The 23,596-nt window shown below is 39.2% G+C and overlaps 1 protein-coding gene across 8 annotated transcripts in view; it reads left to right on the top strand.

The window, feature by feature from the left end:
• The window catches only part of CaMKII (Calcium/calmodulin-dependent protein kinase II), a 491,893-nt gene that overhangs the window by 314,498 nt on the left and 153,799 nt on the right, over nt 1-23,596 (top strand). For 5 of the 8 annotated variants that reach the window (XM_080272798.1, XM_080272797.1, XM_080272793.1 and 2 more), the window contains exons 8-11: nt 618-712; nt 3,392-3,514; nt 3,847-3,930; nt 6,529-6,589. In XM_080272798.1, coding sequence (XP_080128924.1) covers nt 618-712; nt 3,392-3,514; nt 3,847-3,930; nt 6,529-6,589 — 363 coding nt within the window. Of the gene's footprint in view, nt 1-617; nt 713-3,391; nt 3,515-3,846; nt 3,931-5,701; nt 5,748-6,528; nt 6,590-23,596 lie in introns of all 8 variants that reach the window. The other 3 variants (XM_080272799.1, XM_080272794.1, XM_080272792.1) reach the window with 2 other exon arrangements.

The raw sequence follows: 23,596 nt of genomic DNA, 5'->3' as shown, positions 1-23,596 counted from the left end.
TAACAAGAGTGTTAGAAATTAAAGTATGCAAGTTTGCTGAGCTGAGATTGAGCTGGGCAGATGAATTTTGGATGGGGGAGTGCATGACAGTGGCTTATTACCCTATTTTGATTTGATAACTTATCAGGGTGACTCTCCTGGATAAGTAATATGAAGTGGATATGTATGTAAGGTCATGCTGTTGAGATGGAGATGGGATTCTGGGGACCTAAATGATGAATAAGAGAGTGTGTGGCCTGTTTCATGGGGCATACTGCTGTTTCATTCTCCTTCTCTCATGTTTTTCCTCTTTCTTGCTTTGTGGACCCTACTTCATTCCATCTCTGAGTGGGAAAAAGAGGTCAGAATGATGATGATGATTATGATGATGATGATGATGATGATAATAATGATTATTATTTTTCAGTTAAGTCCACAGACAGATAAATTACAAAAAGCATTCCTTTTTACAGTTCCATCACTACCTAAAAGGCTGATTCACAGATTTCTCCAATTTTACCATACCAGTTACATGAAAAAAGTTGTGATATATTGGAACACATCCTGACATATAACAAAGACTTGTAACTGATTGTTTGTGAAATGTAGTGAGAGTAATGTGGTGTCCTCCCTTACAGGTGTGATTTTATACATCCTCCTCGTTGGTTATCCGCCCTTCTGGGATGAAGATCAGCACAGGTTGTATGCTCAGATCAAAGCTGGAGCATATGATGTAAGTGAATGTCATTTTAATGCCCTCACTCTACACTGTATTAATCTGATGATGTGTCAAGGAAAGAGGGGTTGCCAGTCAGTAATTTTTGGTACCTTTTTACAAAGATAGGGCTATAAAAATTTAAAAATCCACAACACATATACTCAGACCTCGTTGTTGTAGATGTGTGATTCTCTCGTACAGAGGTGATACTTAAAAAATTAAAATAAAAAGAGAATGCCCATCATTGTAGTTCAAAATACATAGTTCCCTTTTGCAAAGATCTTTGTCTATCCATAGCCAGATGTCAATCCTAGTAGAGGTGGCCACACACTGATTGCCTCCCTGTCTCCTTATCCTCTGTCATCAGGCTGTCCGTTTTGCTGCCTACATCTCCCTCACTTTTATGTCTATCCTCATCCTCAGTCTCCCCTTTCTCTTCACCATCCACCTTTCTCATATGTAGTTTAGTAGTTGATTTTTCATTCTCCAGCTTCTCCACATGCCCAAACCATCTCAAGATAGCTCCCCATATGCTTTCCAGCACAACCAGATAAAAACCAAAACACTCCTTCACGCCATCATTTGTCTGTCTCTCCACGTGACTCTCCATGTTTCCCTCAGAGAACTCATGGCCACTTCTCTCATTCTTTATGTATGTCCTTGCAACAGAGTCCAAGTTTCACATCCGTATATTAGAATGGGAATCACAGTACTCTCACGCGGTGACTTTTGTACTTTCATGCTCGTTTCCCTATTCCTAATTACTTCTCTTAGTGACCTTTTCCTCTTTTTTTCCCTGCTGAGCCCTTTCATCCACACCATTCTTTTAAATTCAGTCCTCGCTCATCAGAGGAAATGAACACAGGTACCTGTTCTACCATCCTTATTCTGATTACATAAAGGTTCATCAAATTTTTGGTTAATTTAATTCCACAGTATATAATTGTATGAAAGCCAGTGTCTTATAGTCCTTGTGACTGTTTTTGTTGAGGTGTTCGGAACAATTTGATGACTGTATTTTCTTTCACATATTGACTTTGTGAAACCTGAGAATGCCCCGTCTTCTTATTTGCTGCATGGCACTCACAGTGTCCTCTCCAGTTTATGTAAATGCAGTATGCCCATACCCCAATATCCGGCAGTCTTGTGTACCAGTGAGAGTGTTCCGTCAGTGTGTCGGATATCAAAACAGTTTTTACCATAAGATATTGAAGAAAAGCCAGAGATGCATTCCAGGCCCAAATTCAGACTCTCATATACCTTACTCAGTCAGTAGAGACTGACACAGAAATGTCATAGGTAATGTTATTATCCTCATAAACAATGCTTCTGTTAAAAAATGGCACATCAAACATCACATGCAGGAGGGTAGGGTGGTAGGACTTGTGGTGTTAAGTAGCTTCAGGGCAACTAAACAACCAGCCAGAAAGTTGGGAGTGCACCAGGTGGGGGTGGGGGAGGCTGGGGGGATGGGAAGGGAGACAAGCTGGCGTGGGTGAGGAAGACAACTGGGGGTGGGGGAGCGTGAAGGGACAGGGAAGGAGATAAAGCCAAACAGCCCACCCACACTTACTCACTTTCACTCACCCATTCACTCTAACCCACTCACCCACCACTCTCAGTCATTCACCACTCTAACATGCACTCACTCACTCACTCACACACACACACACACACACACACACACACACACACACACACACACACACACACACACACACACACACACACACACACACACACACACACACACACACACACACACACACACACACACACACACACACACACACACACACACACACACACACACACACACACACACACACTGCTCGCCGGCTCAGTGGTAATGCTGTTGCTTAGCATCTGCGAAGACGAGGGTTTGTGCCTTTCGTGGGATGCAAAAAGTTTCACTGACAAAGCGGGTGGTCACTGTCCTCCTTGAGCAAAAGGATGGGTGTGTGTGCGTGTGCGTGTGTGTGTGTGTGTGTGTGTGTGTGTGTGTGAAGATCAAGGCTGTGCCCTTAGATTGGACTATATGAGCTCTCAGCTCTCTTCCGGGAGGGTAAAATGTTGATGACCACAACCATCACGTGATCCTGACTGACCCAGTGAATTACACACACAAACGTGGGAAACAAGTGGGGTGGGGGAGGGTGGAGGGATGGAGAGGGAGACAACTAGGGGTGGGAGAGGTCAGGGGGACAGGGTGGGAGACATGCCTGGCAGTGCTGAGTGTGGTAGGGGATGGAGGAGGGATGGGGGAGGGGGAGAAGAGAGGGGATGGATGGAGGATGGGAGGACTGGGAGAGCCTTGTTTCAAACCTAGGGAGAGGTGGAGTGTCGGACTAGCGAGGCGATGGACATTCAAATTGTTCGGATTGTGGGAATGTTTCCCTGTTTTTTGTGTTCGGTCTAGCGAAGTGCTGATTATCGATACGCCGGATAATGGGGTATGGGTGTAATTGAAGGCTTGGAGGATGAACAAATGAATCTACTGTGTATTTTAGCAGGTAGTTTGTTCATAGTTTCCTGTGCATTTGTGTTTTCCTTTTCCTACCTGGATCCTGCTACCCCATTGAAATAGTGAAAGGTTGATGTTAGTAAATTGTGTAAGGAAACAACATAGATTCTTTCCTTTTGTATGCAATGTAATAACTTCCAGTTTATTGATGCCACAACTCTTGTCCACAGTATCCATCACCTGAGTGGGACACAGTCACACCAGAAGCCAAAAACCTTATTAATTCCATGTTGACTGTCAATCCTGCCAAGCGTATCACAGCAGCTGAAGCACTGAAGCACCCATGGATCTGCGTACGTTGCTTTGGGATCTCTTGGCCTTGACTGAAAGTGCAGGCATAAAGCTGTTAAAGAAGTCTTGAGCTTGACTGCTCTGGAGGATTACATAGTTTTGTTAATAATGTATTGACAGTCATTGAGATTAACTTATGTATAACTGTGTAAAGACTACTTGTGTTATACCAGTATTTAACATGCTGCTGCATAATTTATATCTGCCACAGTGTATGTACATTTTATGCTGTTACAGTACCATGAGATTCTGTCATGTAGTAAATGAAGACAGAAATAACCATTGATGACTGTTAGCCTTAGAACAGAACATTTTATTTCTCGTTTACCCACAGCAACGTGAGCGTGTGGCTAGTGTGGTACACAGGCAAGAGACCGTCGATTGCTTGAGAAAATTCAACGCCAGAAGAAAGCTAAAGGTAAGGAGTTCATCGAGTTACCTTCAGTCATTTAGAGAATACATATCCTGTTTGTTTCAGTGATTTTATAAATACAGTGTTTCAGAACAGACATTGTCAACACAGTACTTATCTGTGTTTGTAAGATATGATACTTCTGTTAACCCAACATACACCATAAGATGCTTCACTTTCTGTGCTGCTGAATGTGTATACCTAGCAGTGGAAGTGTTTACTACATAGATGTTATTCAGCAGATTTTGAAGGACTGTATTTATACACATGTAGTGAGTCACTGTATTTAAAACAAACATTTCTAAAGGTTTTAATTTTGTTTGAAAAGGATAATATCCCCCATTAACACTGCAAACACCTTTATGGCAGTTATAAAAAACACATTACTGCTGGGGTAATCAGTTTATGATTATATGCTGGAGTTAATTTATTACCGTAAGTCTGTTGAGAAGTAAATGTCAGCTGTAGATTTATTTTATGTTTTCTGGTACCATTAGGAAGGCAGGTTTGATGCCAGAATTTCCAGAATGCCTGTACAGTACTGCACTGCAATGTCTGCAGTAGATTTCTTGTCAGTAGTACACAGTACTATTATATATCCATGAAAGTTTTTTAGGCGTGCTCTGTGCAGTATGTTGACAGTTATTTTAAGATTCTTAGGAATTAGCATTATATTTGAGTTTCTGAAATGTACAGTAGTTTCATTGTTTGGTTTCCCCATGTTTTAGGTTACATTGTCCATTTTATGTAGTAACAGGGCATCTTTTAGTGACAAAATGTTGGCCGTTATATAAAACAAAATGATTAATAATAATTTGAGAAGAGCTTATGCTAAAAATCATTGTAAAGTTGTAGCTAGTGATAAATACTGTATTATTTTCATTTGGGGGAGGCGGTGGCTTAATTGGTAGAGAGGTGGCCTGCAGTCCTACAGGACCCAGGTTCAAATCCCCTCTGGGGCAGGGAACAGTTTATGGATCTGAATTTCATAAAATCAGACTTTACTGATCTACCAGAAGACCCGCCAACATGTCGTAAAAATACCCCCGTTAATACTAATACACCAGTTCTGTATGAGACAGCCCTAGTATGTATTCAATATGGATGGTGGGTGTTAGCACCAAAGTGGTGACATGTAGATGTGTATGGTATGTAGGAAGACTACTGGGTCTTGGGAGCAGGCTGTGAAGCCTATGCCCAGAGTTGAAAAAAAAAAAAAAAAAAAAAAAAAAAGTCATATATTTACCAGTAACATATCATTGATAAGAAGGGAAACGTTTTAATTGTACTCTTTCTGATTTTTGTCATTTACTGGTAGTTTCCAGGATGCCTTTGTAGTAAGTGAAACAGATTTTTCTGAATCAGTGAAAAGTGATTATGAGTAGGTAATATTTCATTTAAAAATTATCATCAGTAGACAAAGCAACATTTGCTGGTGAAGTCATGAATAATAACTGATTTTTGCTGGGGTGGAAATTTATTAAAGAAGTGGTCTAAAACAGGTAATTTTTATTGGAGAAGTGATCAGTAGTAGGTAATATAAATTGGTTTCAGATACATTCATATTGCAGCCAACCTCACACGCCTGGACCCCCACCTCCCCCCTTGGTGATGGACAGCCTCTACCTTGGCAGCATCGTTCTTAGCCTGTCTCTCCTTGCTCTTTCCATATTATTTGTTTAACCTTGCTTGCCCTTGGGTGCAGTGCTAATGAGTGTAGGTGTTGGTGCAGTGGTGTGGTAACTGTGGTTCATGATGTGGTGTGGCCTCGTTACAGGGTGCCATCCTGACGACCATGCTAGCCACCGCGTGCAACTTCTCTAGTAAGTTTGTGTAAATGCTTGTACATGATTTTTCGAGTTTGTCTCCTTTTTAATTAACATCACTACTCTCCAAGTTTTTTCCTCTACTTCCTTAACTTTTATTCTGGAACATTTTCATTCCCATCTTCACATACTCTGGGTTTACAGGCTGCTGCTGGATCTCCGCTTTTGTAGTCATCTGTTTCACTTGTCCGGGATTGAACAGACAAGACCAACTGAATATTAAGCCTGCATATCCTTTAGTTATTATTATTATTATTATTATTTTTTGTTTCTATGGGTTTGCTTTTGACGTGATATCCAGGATTAATATTCAAAGCTGGCTTGTTGAATGTTCCAGTTTCTTACATATCACGGTTTGTCTTTTATCTTTACTACTTTTTAACACGTGTGATGCTTCATTTTGTTTCTACTGACCTCCTGTGCTCCATCTGCGATCTCGGGCTCCTGGTCCTTGGGCTACACCTTCCCTCCCCTCCTCATCCTTGCCTCTCCTTCCTCTGTTCCTGACCATCTCTTAATAGACTTTCCATTTCTAACTCACTGTTCCTCCTCTCTCCATTCTTAGTTTGTCTAGCCTTGATCTTTCTTAATCTTAGCATCTTCTGTTGGCCTCCAGTACCTTTTTCTATATTTACAACACATTTTTTTTTCAAAGAATCTACACCTTTTCTTTTCTTGGTATTTTTTCCTCCCCCAATCCCTTCCGCGCTGTGAGCCCAGCTACCCCTTACCACCCGTACCCTTACCTGAGCCCTCACTGCTGGTTGCCGTGTTGCAGGGTGCGATCCTGACGACAATGCTGGCGACTCGCAACTTCTCCAGTAAGTACGAAGCACAGGGTAAGTGGGCATCCCATCTAGGCAGCAGTGAAACCCCTCCTACCCCTTCCCTTAACCGACTGGCTCGCAGTTCATGCTTTCCTAGGCTAAGACTAATATTCTGAAAAACAATATTTGTCCAGCAAGGTCATTGACATCTGAAATGACCAGACAAAAAAAAAATCCAGGGTAAACCAGTGTTATTTTGCAAATGTCTAGGAAGGAGAATCTTGAGCCTACGGTCTAAGCACTCCTTATGTCAGAGTTTTGCACTCCTGTGGGTCATGATCTTTGTGAAACTCTAAATTTTCAGTGTACTGTACTTGCCCTATGGCTTCTGGTCACTAAGTGTAAATTGCTGAACATTAATTAATTAATGGCATATTTCTCATTAATGGTCCAGATATTTCATTCCTCTCTCCAAAGAAACTTATCACATGACATTGTAGATGTCAGCCTGTGTACACCTGTGTGTATGTGTATGTTAATCTTGAATGGCTAATAACCAAAGACAAATAGTACTTTAGGTACTTTGTGTAATTTTTGGATGCCTATAAATATCTTTATAAAGTCTCATGCTAAAATCATACTGGATGCACAGTAAGTGAAACAGTGCAGTTTTCAGTCTGAGTGTGTTATATTTTTCTTCCATTTTACTCCCTACATTCCGAGAAAAGTATCTGTATATTATATAACTTATCTGGAACAAGGTATTCCAGATGTAGCAGAGCCTTAGAAGGACATGACAGTTGCATAAAGTGTTCAGTAGTTTAAAGTAATTAATAATTCTGTGCTGTATCCAGGCTGATTCTTCATTGTGATGTCCTTTGTGTACTTATACAGTATACCAATACATTAATACATCTGCTGTTTAACATCAGCAAAAACAATACAAGTACTGGTAGTTGTGCACAGAATTTTGATAAATACCTAAAGCAAGGCTTGTGTTATAATTCTGACATGATATTCTCATATCCTCCAGTAATGATGGTAAAATTATCATCTAGATTGCTACACCATCACAGAAACATCAGTTGATAACATTGGTTACCAGCAACACATAGTTTACATAAATGTATAATGCAATGACATTTTTGAAGTTACTTTGCAGTCACTCAAAGTTACAGTATTTGCTGAAGCACATTTGCTTTCAAGTAATTTTTTATATGTAGAATATATATATTTTTTTGTCACAGTGGTTGGTTTTCTTTACAAAATTAACATTATTTGCTGTAGTTCGTACTATACACTACCTTGTTTGTTTCTAGTGGCTAAATTTTTGAAATGCAGACATTAGTTAAAAATACACCAGTTGCCAGTCTTCATATTTTTCTCTGTTAATATGTGTGTAGCCTTAGTTCTTAATTTGATGGATGTTGTTGTGTAGCTGAGAGTGTGTAGTTTAAAACATAAACTCTATGGGTTGTAATTTCAAGATAAATTGTGTACATGTTATAGTACTTATTAAAATTTCTTTAAATGTGTAAGCAGTATAAATTTAAATATTCCTCTAATACCCCTCACTGTAAATTCATATTGTCTAAGCTATTAATTTTTGTCTTTAAAACCCATACTAAAAGATTAATTCATTATTTTGTGGGGTATTCCCACAGAAATACCTTGTACTGTATTTGTATGCATTTTTTTCATTTTTAATGGCTACTTGGAAAATGTAAACAACAATGTATTAGGTACAGTAAAACTGAAATTATGGAGGCAAAAGACTGATCTGTTACAATAGCTGTTGTTTATTTCATTAGAATCAACAGTTAAAACTTCTCTTGATGTAATCCAGAATCAAGGACAATATTCCTTGGAAGTGCAACCCTTCATATAATATACACAAGATCAGGAAATTTTACAAGAAAGGAGCTTAGAAATTGAACACAAACCACAAAATGTTACATGGAACCTGACCCTCTTACGACTTACATGATGTACTCGTATAATGCCGTACATACACCTATAGCCATCTCAAAGTCACACACAGGTTCAAATATCAGCAGCAACTCCCGATGAGAACTGTGCGTGTGATGTCACCGCTGCAGTAATGGAACTAGCCTGTGTTACCTGCTTCTGTAATGATGACCCTTGTGACTATATGAAGTGCTTATTTCTGGGGAGGGAGTGTCATGACCCGAGCTATCACTGCCGCCCAGAGAGGAATGTTGACTCGACCCGCTAGCGGTGTATTGTGTGAGTGTAGCCAGGCACCAGTGGCATCACCTAGTGCAATTGTGCTCTTGACTTATACACAACATATTCTAGTTTTGATTCAAATCCTAACGTAAGACAGTTATATGAAATGCCAGAGTTGTCTTTTACATCATATTCTGTATAGGTAGTAGAGCATATTAAAGTATTCTAAACCTGATTCACTAGTTTTGTTATTCATAATGAACTCACTGACATAAAAAAGAGAATAAACAGTACCCTGTATAAGTTATCAATTACTCCTCAGTAACAGTATCATTGTGCTCTTGTAAGTCATTCATACAATAATTCTTGTGTCATTTCTCTTAATTTTTTGAGAAGGTTGGCTCACATCACATGAAGAGTCCACTGCACAGATCACTTTATGTTAGCCTCTCCTTCTCACACCACACAAGTTGCAATCCCACAGAGGGTGCATTAGTATAGAAATGCAGCTCCTGAGAAATTAAAACTATACACCTGCTCTGAACACGTTTTTGGATTTTTACATACATGAATTCTTATCAGTCTCTTACTTTAAAGCAGTGTGTATATTTGTGTCTTATACAAATATTTGACTGTGAATATCTTGCTCTTGTGACTGGGATGAGTAGTGTTGCTGGCTGTGGGATTATATGATTGTCCTAAATTGCATACAGTCTGCATGCACTTTAAGCTTGATGGTCATGAAGGACTGCAGCTGTATCATGAACAGTGCTCTTATTTAGTTGCTGCAACATGTGTTTATCCTCTGCCTGTTAGTGCAGTAAGGAAAGATGCTGCCAAAGAACTTTTGAACATTAGACTGGCAGTGGGCTCTTACTTTTGGTGATGCATTCCCATTGTGTAGCCTTTTTAAAACTCTCCAGCTGAATACATACTACAGCAGTAATCTTTGAAAAGTTCAGAATCAACATGAACCATATGTATTGACTAGCAGCTGTGATCATTAGTTAATGCCACTGATATGCCATATTCTTTATGAAGGATGTTGTTTGTCTGTGCGACTGCTTGAAGAATAGTTCGTGTTACTTCCATTATTAATTCCTCTTCTAACCAAAACTAGATCTTTGACAAGAAGTTATTATGACTGTTAGATCATTTCAGTGGGTATTCCTTGTCACCTTTCTCATACAGTACTGATTTTTTACTGTGTATGATTGCAGTGTTCTTGTGTTCATACAGTACTGTGCTATCCTCTCCACTCTTTCCCCTATGGATGCATGAGGACTACCCATCTGTGGCAGCAATGGTTAATGTAGTTTGTTTTGAACTTATATGTTTGTTGTTCATAATATTTGTTGTACACCATAAAATGTTTCTTGTTTTTATGCTCTTAGTTATCAAATCTTTATATCCGATTATAGGCAGATTATGCACAAGTGTGTAAGCAAGTAAATGATTAGTAGAGAATATTTCACTAGCTGCCGGACTTTCATAGATATGAAAGTAGATTTTTCAGATACTGGAATTTTTATGTATTTCCTTTCATTAAAACTTTGCTAGCTTGCAGAGTATTATAGAATGAAATAGCTGACAGGAAAATGAAGTATGAATTTCTGTCTTCTTACTGTTACAAAGCATTTTATTGAAAAATATTTTAGTAAGCAATAACTAATTGCTGGGTTGCATTCCTTTTTCATAGTGATTGGTTGTACAGGCATGATGCAGTCATGTTGGGTTATTTATGTATGTGTTTTATCTTGCAATTGTAAAAATAGAAATGTCATTCAGCAGAAATGAATGACACTAATAAATTAGTCTCCAGTAGTCTAGGGTCATCTCTTTCTGGGAAGGGTAACTTGACCAGCTAGTGAAATATCCTACAGTGCTTTGCAGTTGACAGTTACTTATTTTACTTACTTAATTCTGTGTATTATGAAAGTTTATAAAGGTTCTACTTCATATTTTTCATGAATATGATCTCATACTTTAATCAGTGACCTCTTCAGTGTAGCAGAGCTCAGTTAGCCATTTGCAATTCAGAATACAAGGAAGTCATTAGAGTCAGGCAGGAAGAAATTAGATTGCCATTTATCATATGATTGGCTCTGAAATGTTTATTACAGCACATTATTTTTAGATAATTTACCTTAATTCATTTGGATTAGCATTGTGTAGTGCATTACTTTATCATAGTTCAAGAACACTGGACGTGAATGCACATATCGAACAACTCCTACCATGTTGTATGAAAGATTGAGGATAAACTTGAAGTTAAAGACAAATTATTTTAAAAGTGTGAGAGGTTAAATCTTTGTACTTGTATAGCTTCACTGAGAACTGAAAATACTATATTACTGTATCTCAGTTTTGACCCCGTTACACTCAGATCTTAGTACCTGTACCAGATATCATACTTCTTGCAAAGGACTTATGCAGTGAATGAATTCAGAACTTAAAATAGCATAATACATACTGTATTCTTTTCCGATATAAGTTGAGATCTAGCGTTCATTGAAAAGACAACTGCAAAGTCTCGTAATATATATATTTTTTTCATAATGTCTTATTCCCTCTTGGATGATATATCTTTGCTCTAGATCTTCCCATCCCATGAGAACAAGGGAAATTTGGTTATGATGATGATGATGATGATTTGCAAATGGCTCTTTGGTCACTCAGCTAGTCTTTTGAAGGGTCATGTTGTAATAACCTAAGCATGTTCAGCCAAGTCTGTGAATTGCTAATCAGAGAAGGATTATTTTCATTTTAATTTTCTTAATTAAATACTGTGGGATGTTGTGCAATGTGGTTAGTAATGACGGTGATTTGGTGATAATGGTTTTTGTCACTGTTGACACTGATGCTTGAGTGCCGATGATTTTCATATGTCACATCTAAAAAGGTGAGAAAACATGAGGCATCTTTTTTTTTTTTTTTTTTTTTTTTTTTTTTCATTAGGTCATTAATTTTACTTTGAATGAATGCTTTTGCTTGACTCATACTCATAGTCTCATTCTGCATCCCTGGTCTTGTGATATCTGCTGCTAAGTGTTATCTTAGTTGCTCTTGAGTCATTATTTATGTAGATTTGTATTTTTTTTTTTTTGTTACATGACTTATAACTTCAGATATTATAGCCAGTAATGGCAGATGATATACTAGAAGTTTCAGATGCTGATTATGAGATGACAAAGAGCTTTAGTCATAACCATGTAATGATATGCAATGCAGTATTAAAAATTTCTTAATGTGAAAGAAATATTGTTAATTTATATTTCAGATATATCACATTAGTTCCTCCTTGAAACTTTAGCCATATGTCTAGATTTCCATAGGTCAAAGTGAATGTGCTAAGGCTCTTCCTCCTATTAGCTCTGACTCCTGTACTCTTGTAGCCCTCCTGTCATGTCTTTTAGTGGAATAGTGATGCATACATGTCCACAATTGTTTGTCATTATTTCTCAGTGTAAGATCATAATTCAGTCATTTCCCATTGATTAGTAGTTCAAAGCTTAACCCCTTCAGTCAGATGATGTATTTTTCATTTTAGTCTTACCATCTTCAGATGATATTTACCTTGTGAAAGACTTTCAAAATGTTGGGGCAAGGAATAACTTTCATTAGCCCCTTCATTACTTGAGGACTCTCCCAAGTTGAATAAAATTGTCTGCCAATAGGAAGAATGTACTAAAATTATATCATCAGATTCAAGGGTTATAATTAGTTTTCCAGTATTCCAGTAAAGAATGATATTCATACTGACTGCCACATACCCTCGTGTGGAATAGAATAATGATTTGTGAAATAGCCTCTTGTTCTGTCCATGGTAATCTGATCTGCAACGTTAGTTGTTGGATCGTACTTCCTTTGTGACTCTTTTTACCCATGATATCACAGAGCTACAATGGAATCTCATCCCATGGCTTCACTTGCACATCTTGTTACACCTCAGATACTCACAGTTAATGAAATCAGAATTTATGCATGATGCACTCTGTTTGTCTTTGGCTGTAGCTAAAGTTAGTAGGTAATTTGTACACACTCTTAAGTGAGTCTGTGGAACCTCTCTCATCTGGCACCGTTAACTTTGAACAGTTACTGTAGTACCAATCTTTATAGACCACATGTGCTTCAGGCCAGTAATTTAAGCCAGCATAGTTTTATGGAATTTTATGTTATATCATGTGAATGTTCCATATTGACAAGTGGATTACATAGGGCAGTTAGGGGAACAGAGATTGAAACACTTGGACATGTAGGGCATGACCTTGCTTTTCAACTCTTCCTAGGATCTCAGGGTTAAAGTAATTGATAGTAGGGAACACATGTATGATGTTCCATTCCCATGACACTAGGAAAAATGCAGCTATGCTTGTGCTCTTCAATATCACATTCTTACAGAGACTTCAGGATGATCTGGGACACCTCTCTCTTGAATCATCAAAGCTATTCTTAGCCAAAGCCAAATTTTGACATTTTAGATACACCACACTGTACCCAGGTGTACTTTATTTGAAGCTCTGCTTCACCTCAAGCTTCTCTGTATTTCCTCCCTTAAAATTGTTTATAAAATCACATCATATTAAAGACATATAACACCATTTATTGATTACCAGTTAGTGTAAGTCACGGGGAAGGATAGATCAGTGTATAGGGATGGAAGCTCAGATGAAGGAGGTAACTGCTACTTCAACCTCTCTAGAGGGGTTGCAGTTGCTGCATCCTTGTTATTCTTAGGGGCCAGTATAGCTCAGGGTTTCTCAGGTGTCTGCCCTTTCATTTCCTCCATCCTTCTTTCCTTCCATCCTCTTCTGTCTTTCTTCCCTTCATTCTTTCCTCATCCTTCTGCCTATGGGTGATTTTACACTCCCTCTTCTGTCTTTCTTTCCCTCATTCTTTCCTCGTCCATCTGCTCATGGGTGATTCTACATTGAGTGGCAAGCCAAATAGTTTCCTGTACACCTGGAAACCATTTATTATGCTGGGTGGTAACCATATAACCAAATTTTGGTGCCTGGTGGTTTAGTGAGTAATTACGGCGCTCCAATCAGATCGAGCCAGTGAAGGTTTATATTCAAGGGGTGGTTGGGGTTTATTGCTCACGTAATGCCACTCAGGGATGAATGAGGCTGGTCACTCTCATCTTAAATGTCAGGGCCAACTTGCCTAGCCCCGGGCTCCTATGCTCTTCGTGCGGCAATGTAGGATTGGATAATGGATGGAGGGATGGTAGAACTTGCACTTCATGACCATAGGGTTGGCAATTTGAGCCCACATCAGTCTAGCGTATTTGTGGTGAGATGTAGCGGCCTCTCCAAAGATCTCTCCTTGCCCTACAGAGCTAAATGGTTCACTGATCATAGCTTGGGGGATTCACCCTTGTTGTTCCACTTCATTTCTCATGAAGTGAAATCTTAGGTTAGGTCATGTGTGTCCGTCCATACGTCTGTTCTTCCATTCCACGCTTTATCTCAGAAGCCATTTGTTGGAATTTTCTCATATTTTGTATGGTTCTATGGCCACATAGGAGGCTGATGCTTGTCTTTTCAAAATTTTGAAAAAATACAAGATGGCCAACTTATGACCTGCTTTCTGTTTTTGAAACTTTAAATCATTTATATCTCCTTTACCTGAACAAATAGGTTTACAGGTTGTAACAAAGTGGAATACAGTCTCTCTGAGACTTGCTATCCTTAGGTTCCACAACAAAATACTTTAGAAATCCTTGTTGTTTGCTGGTCCTAGGAGTCAAAGATTTTCACAAGGAAATTGACAAGGTACCCTTTTCACAAGGTATGATATACATTACTTGGGTAGCATAATAATTGTTAGCATACATCAGAGGATTGTTTCAGGCCAGTTCATCTCGAAAATGACCTCACCTCAGGCTTTCTTCACATCTGGCATTAGATTTTACATAGCTATAGAAATACTGTAGTTACTTCTGTACAGTATTTTACTAGCACTGAAGTTACAGCACCGCCCTCCTCAACATTGTAGTTGCGTTAATGATTCCCTTACCAACACAAAGCCTGTGTGTGCTGACTGAAGTTGTAGATCATCACAGTCTTTGAACAGGGGGAAAATAAACATTTTTGTTCTTAACTTTTGTTTTTATTAACACCATTACCATAAACTCCAAAGATTAAAAACCTGAATAGGTGTGATATTTGGAATATTGTGCAGAGTTTTGTTCAGGACAAATTGTTACAAGGATCCCAAGCTGGATTTGGATGATGATAACAGTGTGCTGTGTTTATAACTCAGAAATGTCAGTTGAAAGAGGTTCCAGTTTAAGATGCATAGTAAATTTTTGCTTTCAATATTTCATTCTGGTTCCACAGGAATTAGTAAATTTATTTGGGCTGTTGATATAAAAAATATATTTGTTTAAGTGTCATTCTTCAGATATAAGTTTTTAAATGTTTGAAATGTTATTAAGATGGATTTTGAGAGATGTGATCTATGCAGATCTCTCTGAAGTATTTGTTAATGAAATACAGTACGTGATTCATATTTTTAAAATTATTTACCAAAGACTTACCAGTGTGCTGTAGAGTAGATAGGCAGTTGCATTATTTTGTGAGTTTGGCCTACAGAATAATTCACAGTGTTTGGTTGAAGAGTAATAAGTTGAGATAAATAATACAAATTGTGCTTGAAATCTTAAAAGTACCAGAATTAAGCTGTGGAGGATGTCCTAATTAATGACTGTACAGTAGTAGTATGATTAGCCGTGGACCCGAGTAGTCTTGTAGTAGAGACCTTTCATTATAAGAGGCTGGAGAACCACCAGATTGGAGCCAGAAACACCACACTCACCAGTTCTTGTGCTATGGTATATGAATAACTGAATGGAAGGATAAATGTGAATAAATATCACAGTGCCTGAAAGTGCTGTGGACTACCATAGGCTAGCCTTTGGCCCCTACACCTTGTAAATGGTAATATGGGACCAGCTGTTACCTTTTGTTGTTTCACAAAAGAGCAGACTGTTGCTCAGATCATTTCTAGCAGTGTATATCTCATTCTGACATGTTGACTATGGAATATCCTTGTTTGATCTTTACTCTAGGTCTTGTATTATTTTTATTCCTTTTCTACTTTTTACCTAGTTTTCAGTCACACTCATTCCTTCAGCAGTGCAATCCAGCTGAAAGTTGTTCTTATACAAAGCACATTCCTCGGTGAATTCAGTGGTCCAAATTGGTGGACTTGCCCATGTTCTTGTAGTGTAGGGCTCTAGTGATGCAGCTTATATGGGTCAAAAAATTGAAGCTTCCTCCTCCCCCCTGCCCAGCCCTCCCCCCACCTCATCATGTCCCTTACCTCCCCAGTGTTCATTTTCTCCATATGTTCATCTTATACTAACAACTAGCTATAATTCACATTATTCTTCGGAATCAGTAACCCAACAAACACTAAATTTTTACGTGGTGCTTATTCACTAATAATTTTGTGGCAGTACCTTGAAATAATATTTTCTGCAAACTAATTAATTACATGTATTTTTTATAAGAAATATCTGTGCTATCATGTACCCTGGTAAATTATTTTAATGTTGGATATTATTAACTACCAGATAATAATTTGTGAGTGAGTGATTGACAACTTTCTTTGTGTCTTTTAATAATGTCTCAAGCTTATCAAAATTAAGAATAATATGTTCCAGTTTCTGGCTGTCAAACATCCATATCCACTGTATTGCCAATGTGTCATTAACTGTAAAACTTGGTCATGCAGCAGGTAGACCTTCCTTGAGAGACCAGTGGCCTTGGTTCATCTTTTGTGACTTAAATGTTCAGATATGTACAGTAATTGTAGGAGTATGATAGTTTTTATATTTGTTTCAAGTATATGAGGATGAACCATTCAGTAATATGTCACAGTATAATTAAGTTTTGATTGTTTTGCATTCCTAGTCATAAAGGTTGTCTTGTGCCAGAATACATACATAGCTTATATAGTGTCTGGGAAATATATATATATATATATATATATATATATATATATATATATATATATATATATATGTAATGTATGTATGTATGTATAATATCCCATTAGATCCTTGAAGTCTATGTATTTTCACTTTTAAATGTTTTTACAACTACCTTATTAGTCAGTGTCTTCTTAAATGTCAGAACCAACATGCCTAGCCCTGGGCTCCTATGCTTCTCATGGGTTGGCATGGGGTTGGATGATGGATGGATGGATGGAATACTTTATTTAATCTTAATTGGAGCTAATGGAAAAGTCTGTGAACATCGACACTAAAAACAGTTGCAGTACAAGTATTTCTCCTATCTCCTTGTTCTACAGATTTGAGAATATCAGTCTGTTGCACAGGCACAAGAAGTATGGTTTTGTATAAAACTAATGAATGTTGTTGATATACCTATTGTTAGAAGTGGTGCTGCGCACTTTGTCTGCCCGTAAAGGAAGGTCAGCCTCTGCCAGACCCTTAAACTACCCTCCCTCATTTTGCCCGCCCCATAACACCTAATATTTAGGGCATAAGTTGCACACCCGTGATGGCGTATGTTCCTAATATCACTCTGTCTTCTTCTCCTCTCCCGTCTTGTGGTAAAACCCATGGCACATATGATGTCCTCTCTCCTAGAAAGTGGTAAGCCCGTTCCGGCACTGCAAGCTTTTGTGTGATTGCGTATTTTTTATAAGCTGAGTGACCTATTTAGAATGTACAGTTGCAGATATTAGTTACATTTCTCAGCCAGCTTGTCCTGGTGACCCTGTGGCAGGTAAAATTAAGAACATGAGTAATTATACTGTCATGATATGTTAATGTAGAGATGTTTAAAAACATATGGTTGGCAGCTCTTAACGTGAGCTGTTATGGTCCAAGCAGGGGATGCTGGTTGGGTAACATTACTATGTTCACAACTGTACCTTACTGGCAAGACCAGTGCTCAGCTGCTTTTTTGTGCTTGTTCAGCTTGAATTGTTGTTGTCTTGATTTATGTTGTAACTAAAAGACATGATATTCTAAGCCAGTAATGACTGGATCTCACTAATGTTTGTGTGTCTGCACATATGATACACTCAGGAGCATGTCAACACTTCTGATTACTAGTCAGACAGACTTTGAATCTTCAATCTTTTATCATAAATTTTTGCTTGTGTATGTGATTTTATTTTCATTTTGAGCATTTTCATCTTTGATACATTTGTAACCATATACATATTTTAAATGTAACATTTTGGTGTATGATAATTTCATTTGTAAGTATAATTTATTCAGGTATATGATGATTTCATTTGGAAATGCAATTTCTTCATATTCAGTAACATGTACTTCAAAATACATTGGTTTGGAAGTCTAAGTCTATTAGTTATAGCTTGTGATAAGCAGTGCAGTGTGCTAAGTGAAAGAATCTTTCTGTTATTGTACATATTGCATGTGTTAAAAGAGAAACTATTCTGTTACTCTGAGTGGTGTGGTGTGATGTGGTAGGGCTGGTGGTGTGAGGCTTTAATGGTGGCTGAAACAGAAACACTGTAGCATAAGAGAATTGTCAGCTGCACCATTGCAGATCATCTCAACTGTCTAAGGTGTGGGCTGTGTATATGAATGTGTGTGGCAGCTGGTGGGTCAGTTCCTATTGGTTACTTCAGTGAGGTAATATGGCTGGCAGTCATCAGTATACACAGCTCAGGCATTAGTGACTTGGATGTATTTCATCCAGTAATGGTGGGAGTTGTTGATTCTTCAGTATTACAGGAATTGTTCAAGAGTTGGGTGTACACAGTGTCAGCCTTCCCATTACTTCATCACCCATCTCCCTCCTCAACTCCATATTCTTTGTCATCAAGTGAAGTGCACACTTGTGCAATTACCTGCAAGCATGGAGACTGGGTATTATGAAATAGGAGAAGTTAGTCAGACAACTTTACCATAGCCAATGAGCATGGTACGTAGGGCACAATAGCCAGGGATACTAACTTCTTTATACAGTACATTGAAGTACCAAGTTAGGCTTGTGTATTTTTCAGCACAGTATATAAATTACTGAAAAATAGTTGTGTGCTGTAGTGAACATAGATTAGTAACATTGAATAGCTAGCAAATTTTGTGTGATTTATTAGAACAGAAAGCATATATGGAAGTGGGTGGCATAGTTGAAATTGTGTTTTCGCAATATAACATTTATTCTGATTTCATTGGTGTAAAAGCCTTTCATTGTGAGAATGGACAAATGCTTTAGTATGTTGGTCTTTTCACTCTGATGGCATATCATGTGTATTATGCTACCATCAGGTGAATTTATGTATTTTAGAAGAGACTTTATGAACTGGGGAGGTTAAATATAGCCCCCATTAACCCCTTCACTTCAGAGCATCTCCCTGAGCTAAGTAAAATAAGATGGTAGTAACAAGAATACACCAGTAATGAAAACTGGGTCATTAGGTTAACCAAACTGATAGTAACAAGAATACACCAGTAATGAAAAATGGGTCATTAGGTTAAACCAATTATTTACAACTTGTGACGTATAAGAGCAGTGAGTCAGGGCAATAGAATCTTGTTGTATGGAAATTTTTCCTGCTGAAATTAATGGTGAGGAATGGAACAGGATTTAATTTGTTCCATAACTGATTCAAGAATTGAGAGGATGGATGGTATTATGATGAGGAGGGATAGATTGAGATGGTTTAGGCATGTTGAGAGGCTGGAAGGTGACAGTTGGGTGTGGAAGGTGAGAGGTGTGACATCAAGGGTAGGGGTGTGAGAAGTAGACCAAAAATGACCTGAGACATGGTTAGAGAGTGTGACCTAAGGAATAAGGGACTGAGCAGGGAGGCTGCCATAGACCAAGCAGTGTAGAGAGCCACCATTAGGTGACCAAGGGTGATGTATGCAAGCATGCTGAGCCTTTATAAAATATGCAAATGATGCAATTGGCTAGGGTTCTTGTACTGTTTAGTGAATTATAGTATACCACTGTTGTAGTTTAATGAATGCAGAGTTGCTGATAGAAAGGAGTAGGTAGTACAATATATATTCTGAACCTATTATAACTCCCAAGATGTGATGACTGTAGCAGATGATGAGTGTTCAGGAAACAGGTAATCAGTTGTACTATTGATGGAACAAAATTGTCAGAATACACAGAGAGTTTGCCTTTCATGGTGTTGTTGCCCTCTTATTGAGAATAAGCCTAAGGGGTTGAACATTAATTACTAGTGTTGGTGGATATTGCATTGGAGTATGTGAACTGATTTGCTTTCTTCATTGGATTCAAGTTTTGACCATGTCCAGTCAGTTTTATCCTGCAAATAGTTCTGTGGTTTACAACAGGATACCATACAAACCTTGCCATGACTTATTTAGATATGTGTTAAAAAAAATGGGGAATTAAATAGTGCTTTACTGTATAGAACTGTTAGTCCTAGTATGAAAAAGGGAAATCCTACTATCTTTAACCATGCTTTGGATCTCCTTAGCCTCATGAATGTAGGAAATTGGATTAGTATGATGTCGGAGAGTAAGGGATTATTGTTTTCAAGTTCAAGTGTGATGGGTTTGTTTGATGCTGAATGCTTGGGATTATAGCAGTGATTTGGAACTGCATGTAATTAGTTCCAGGTTCAGGATTGATTCCAGAATCATTTTGAAAGAGTAAATTTCAGAGGGAATCTGCTAATTGAGTTCATAAATGAAGGATAAAAATTTCTAGAATTCTGTTTTTTTTCCTGTGGTGAGTTATGTACCACATTTATACATTCATTTTGAAAATGTACTTTCATCATTTGTATACCACCATGTTGATTGTTTTTTGTTTTGAACAGTTATAGTGGAAGAAATTAAGGCTGCCTTCACTCTTAGTCCTGTACTTCTTTGTTTAACTTGGTGTTTTGTTTAAATCAGTGACAGATGATTTTTGTAGCACTGGAAAAACATTAGTGCGGTCAGAATTAAAGTTACATATGTCACTGAAATATGAACTCTAATGTTTTATTCTAGCTAGGGCCTGATGTTTGCATTCTACTGCAAGTAAACATTAGCACAAGTGGATGGTTTACAAAATTTCCAAATACTGTACTGTATGGAGGGTGTCCAACACATAGAATAAATTATTTGCTGACAAAGCATGAATGTCAGCTAAGTAACATAAATCTTGGTAACTACAGTAGGCCCATGAGCAGTGCAGTTCTGGGTAGCACTAATCGCGATTTGAGAAGCAACATGAACTATACCTCAAATCAATCAGCACAGTAATTCCCTTTTAGCGCAGCAAAATTCTTACTGGAGGGACCCCAACACTCCACTTGAAGTTCCTGCATGATGATGAAAGCCAACGTGGCCACCAAACATGGCTGCTGTGCCTGTGCACTCAGCCTCCACCTCCTGGTCCTTCCCCAGACCCCTCCCTCCAGTGCTCAAGCTGCCAGGCTTTGACCTTCCCTTGCCTTCTCATGCACAAAACATGCATTTTCCCAGTGCCATGGTGTGTTATCAGTGTACTGTACAGTTGTTTGTACACTCAAAATAACTTTTTCTTTTGCCTACAGTTGCTGGAAGGTTGTATGTGCACTACAGTTGATGTTTGGTATGCCCAGGAGGGAGTAAAATATTTCCAAGAGGTTCAGAGCATGGCCTTTAGGAAAATTTTTGAACATTGAGAGGGCTCACCCTTCGTGCTAAGGGATTTTTTTATGTGGCATGTGTTAAGAGTGTAGTGCTGTGTGGTAGTGAGACCTGGGCAATAAATGAATAGGATATATTCTCAAACATACAGAAATGATACTGATTAGATAGATATGTAGTGCATCCTTGAATGCAAGGCCTGGGGGGACTGGGTTTTTTATTGAAGAGGTGAAAGGAAAGATAGGATTGGAATGTATTGGAGGTGTGATGAGGAAGGGCAGATTGAGATGATTTGGGCTTGTGGAGAGGATGGAGGATAACATTTGGGTGTGGAGGGTGATAGGTGTAAACATCGGGGATATGGTTGCAAGAAGCAGACAGAAAACGACAAAGAGGACAAGATTATAGGGTGTGACCTTAGGGATAAGGGACTGAATAGGGAGGCTGCCAGAGATCGAGCAGTGGGGATAGCCGCCATTAGGTGATCAAGGCCAACACATGCAAGCATGTTGGAACCTTTATAAATGATACAATACAATTTCCAGACCCATTTGTCCTTACATGAGTTGCAATTAACTCACCTACAGTCAGGTTTCAATTTGCAGTAGGGTTGCATCAAGTGAAGACCTACCACATAATGATGTATTTGCATAATAAGGTCAATATAACATGGGATAAGGAGGGTGACCTGGACTGCAAAGTCTAAAATGACCCAGAAACCCTCTGCCACCAACCTGAAGTTTGTCCTAGGCCAGTCGGAGTCATCACCAAGGGTCCTCCCCTGAGGCTAGAGGACAGCAGGAGGACCTGGATGATCAATCACCCCAGGTGCTCGGGAGGAGGTGAAGAGAAATGGGGAAAGTGATATGGTGATGCCAAGGGAGAGTGATGCAGCTAGGCTAAGGGAGAGTGATATGGTGAGCCTGAGGGAGAGTGGAGTGGTACAAGGGAGAGAGAGCAAAACGGTGGAGGTGAGGGAGAACAAAGCATTGCAGGTGAGGGAGAGCAGAGCGGTGTGGGTGAGGGAGAGTGTGGTGGTGCAAGTGAGGGAGAGTGTGGCAGTTTGATGGAGTGGTGGTGTATGGGTGTCAGGTGGTGATGAAGACGAGACAGATATGATGGAGGCAGGTGATGCAGGATGTTGCCATTACATACCATTTGCTGATGGCATTGGCTCTTTCTCAATGCTCGTGGCAGGGTAGAAAGAGATGATGGTGGTCTGGTGTCCTGCTGTTTTCTTACCTGCCAGCAACTCTCTATACACACTCAGGTGTTGTTCAGTTCCATGCATTTATTTGTCACTTTTTGCCTGGTATGGGTCCTTGTTCCTGATAAATCCAGTGCCTGTGTCCATAATTGCAAGGAATGCCTTAAAAATGTTTTTGTCCAGAACATGAAGGTACCCGTCCTCCTAGCTGTCCTCGCCACCCTCCTGTGCCTCCACCACTCATTCCCTGAGCTCAGTGAGCTCCTCTGTGGACAGCTACTTGGTGTGGCTGTCCAGGATGTCTTGCACATCCTCTTCACCCACCTCCTCCAAGCCAGCTTTGTGTGAGAGGCCAATGATGTCTCAATGGATGTTTTCAACTGCTGGGAACTCCATGAAGGAGTACACACACTCCGGCCCGCAGCATTCAGTGTGCTTGGCTGCACCTCCTTCCACACCAGTTATTGTTGATGGCACACTTTTAGTTATATTTCATCTAAAAGTGCTGCACCGCATTGCTTACCCCAGCGTCACTCACTCTCACCATCTGCTCCATGGTGCAGCCGAGGTAATAGGCTTTGAATGTTTCAGTGACGCCCTGGTCCAAAGGTTGCAGTAGTGATGTCGTGTTAGGGAGCAGGTGCACCACTTTGATGTTATCAACCCAGTCCTCCTTGCACTCAGGGTGCTTGGAGACATTGTCCTCTATGAGGAGGAAACAATATGCAAGATTTTTTTCTGCTGACATAGCTGCATAGGCATGGGGACAGGTACCCTGCTGTGTATGACCTGCAGAGTGTGGATGTCAGCTGGGCCATGGGGTTACTTCTCCAAATAACCCCAAGGTTCTCCATTACAAACCCTGCCAGTGCTCAGGGGTTCTCCCAGTGATATACTAGAAGTGGCTTGAGCTTCAGGTCCCCTTCTGCACTGGCTTTATGGAGGAAGGTGAGACAGTCCTTTGCAGCCTTGAAGCCAGGTGCATGCCATCCTTCCTGGCTAATGTAGGTGTTCCTTGACCACTTCCCAAACAGGCAGGTCTCGTCAAAATTCAACACCTGCTTTGGAGAGT

Source organism: Coenobita brevimanus, chromosome 51 (assembly GCF_032717465.1).
Source record: "Coenobita brevimanus isolate Jiangsu-jjx chromosome 51, ASM3271746v2, whole genome shotgun sequence".
Classification (NCBI taxonomy): domain Eukaryota; kingdom Metazoa; phylum Arthropoda; class Malacostraca; order Decapoda; family Coenobitidae; genus Coenobita; species Coenobita brevimanus.
The sequence above is the reverse complement of the archived record's forward strand: the minus strand, read 5'-3'. Positions and strand labels throughout refer to the sequence as shown.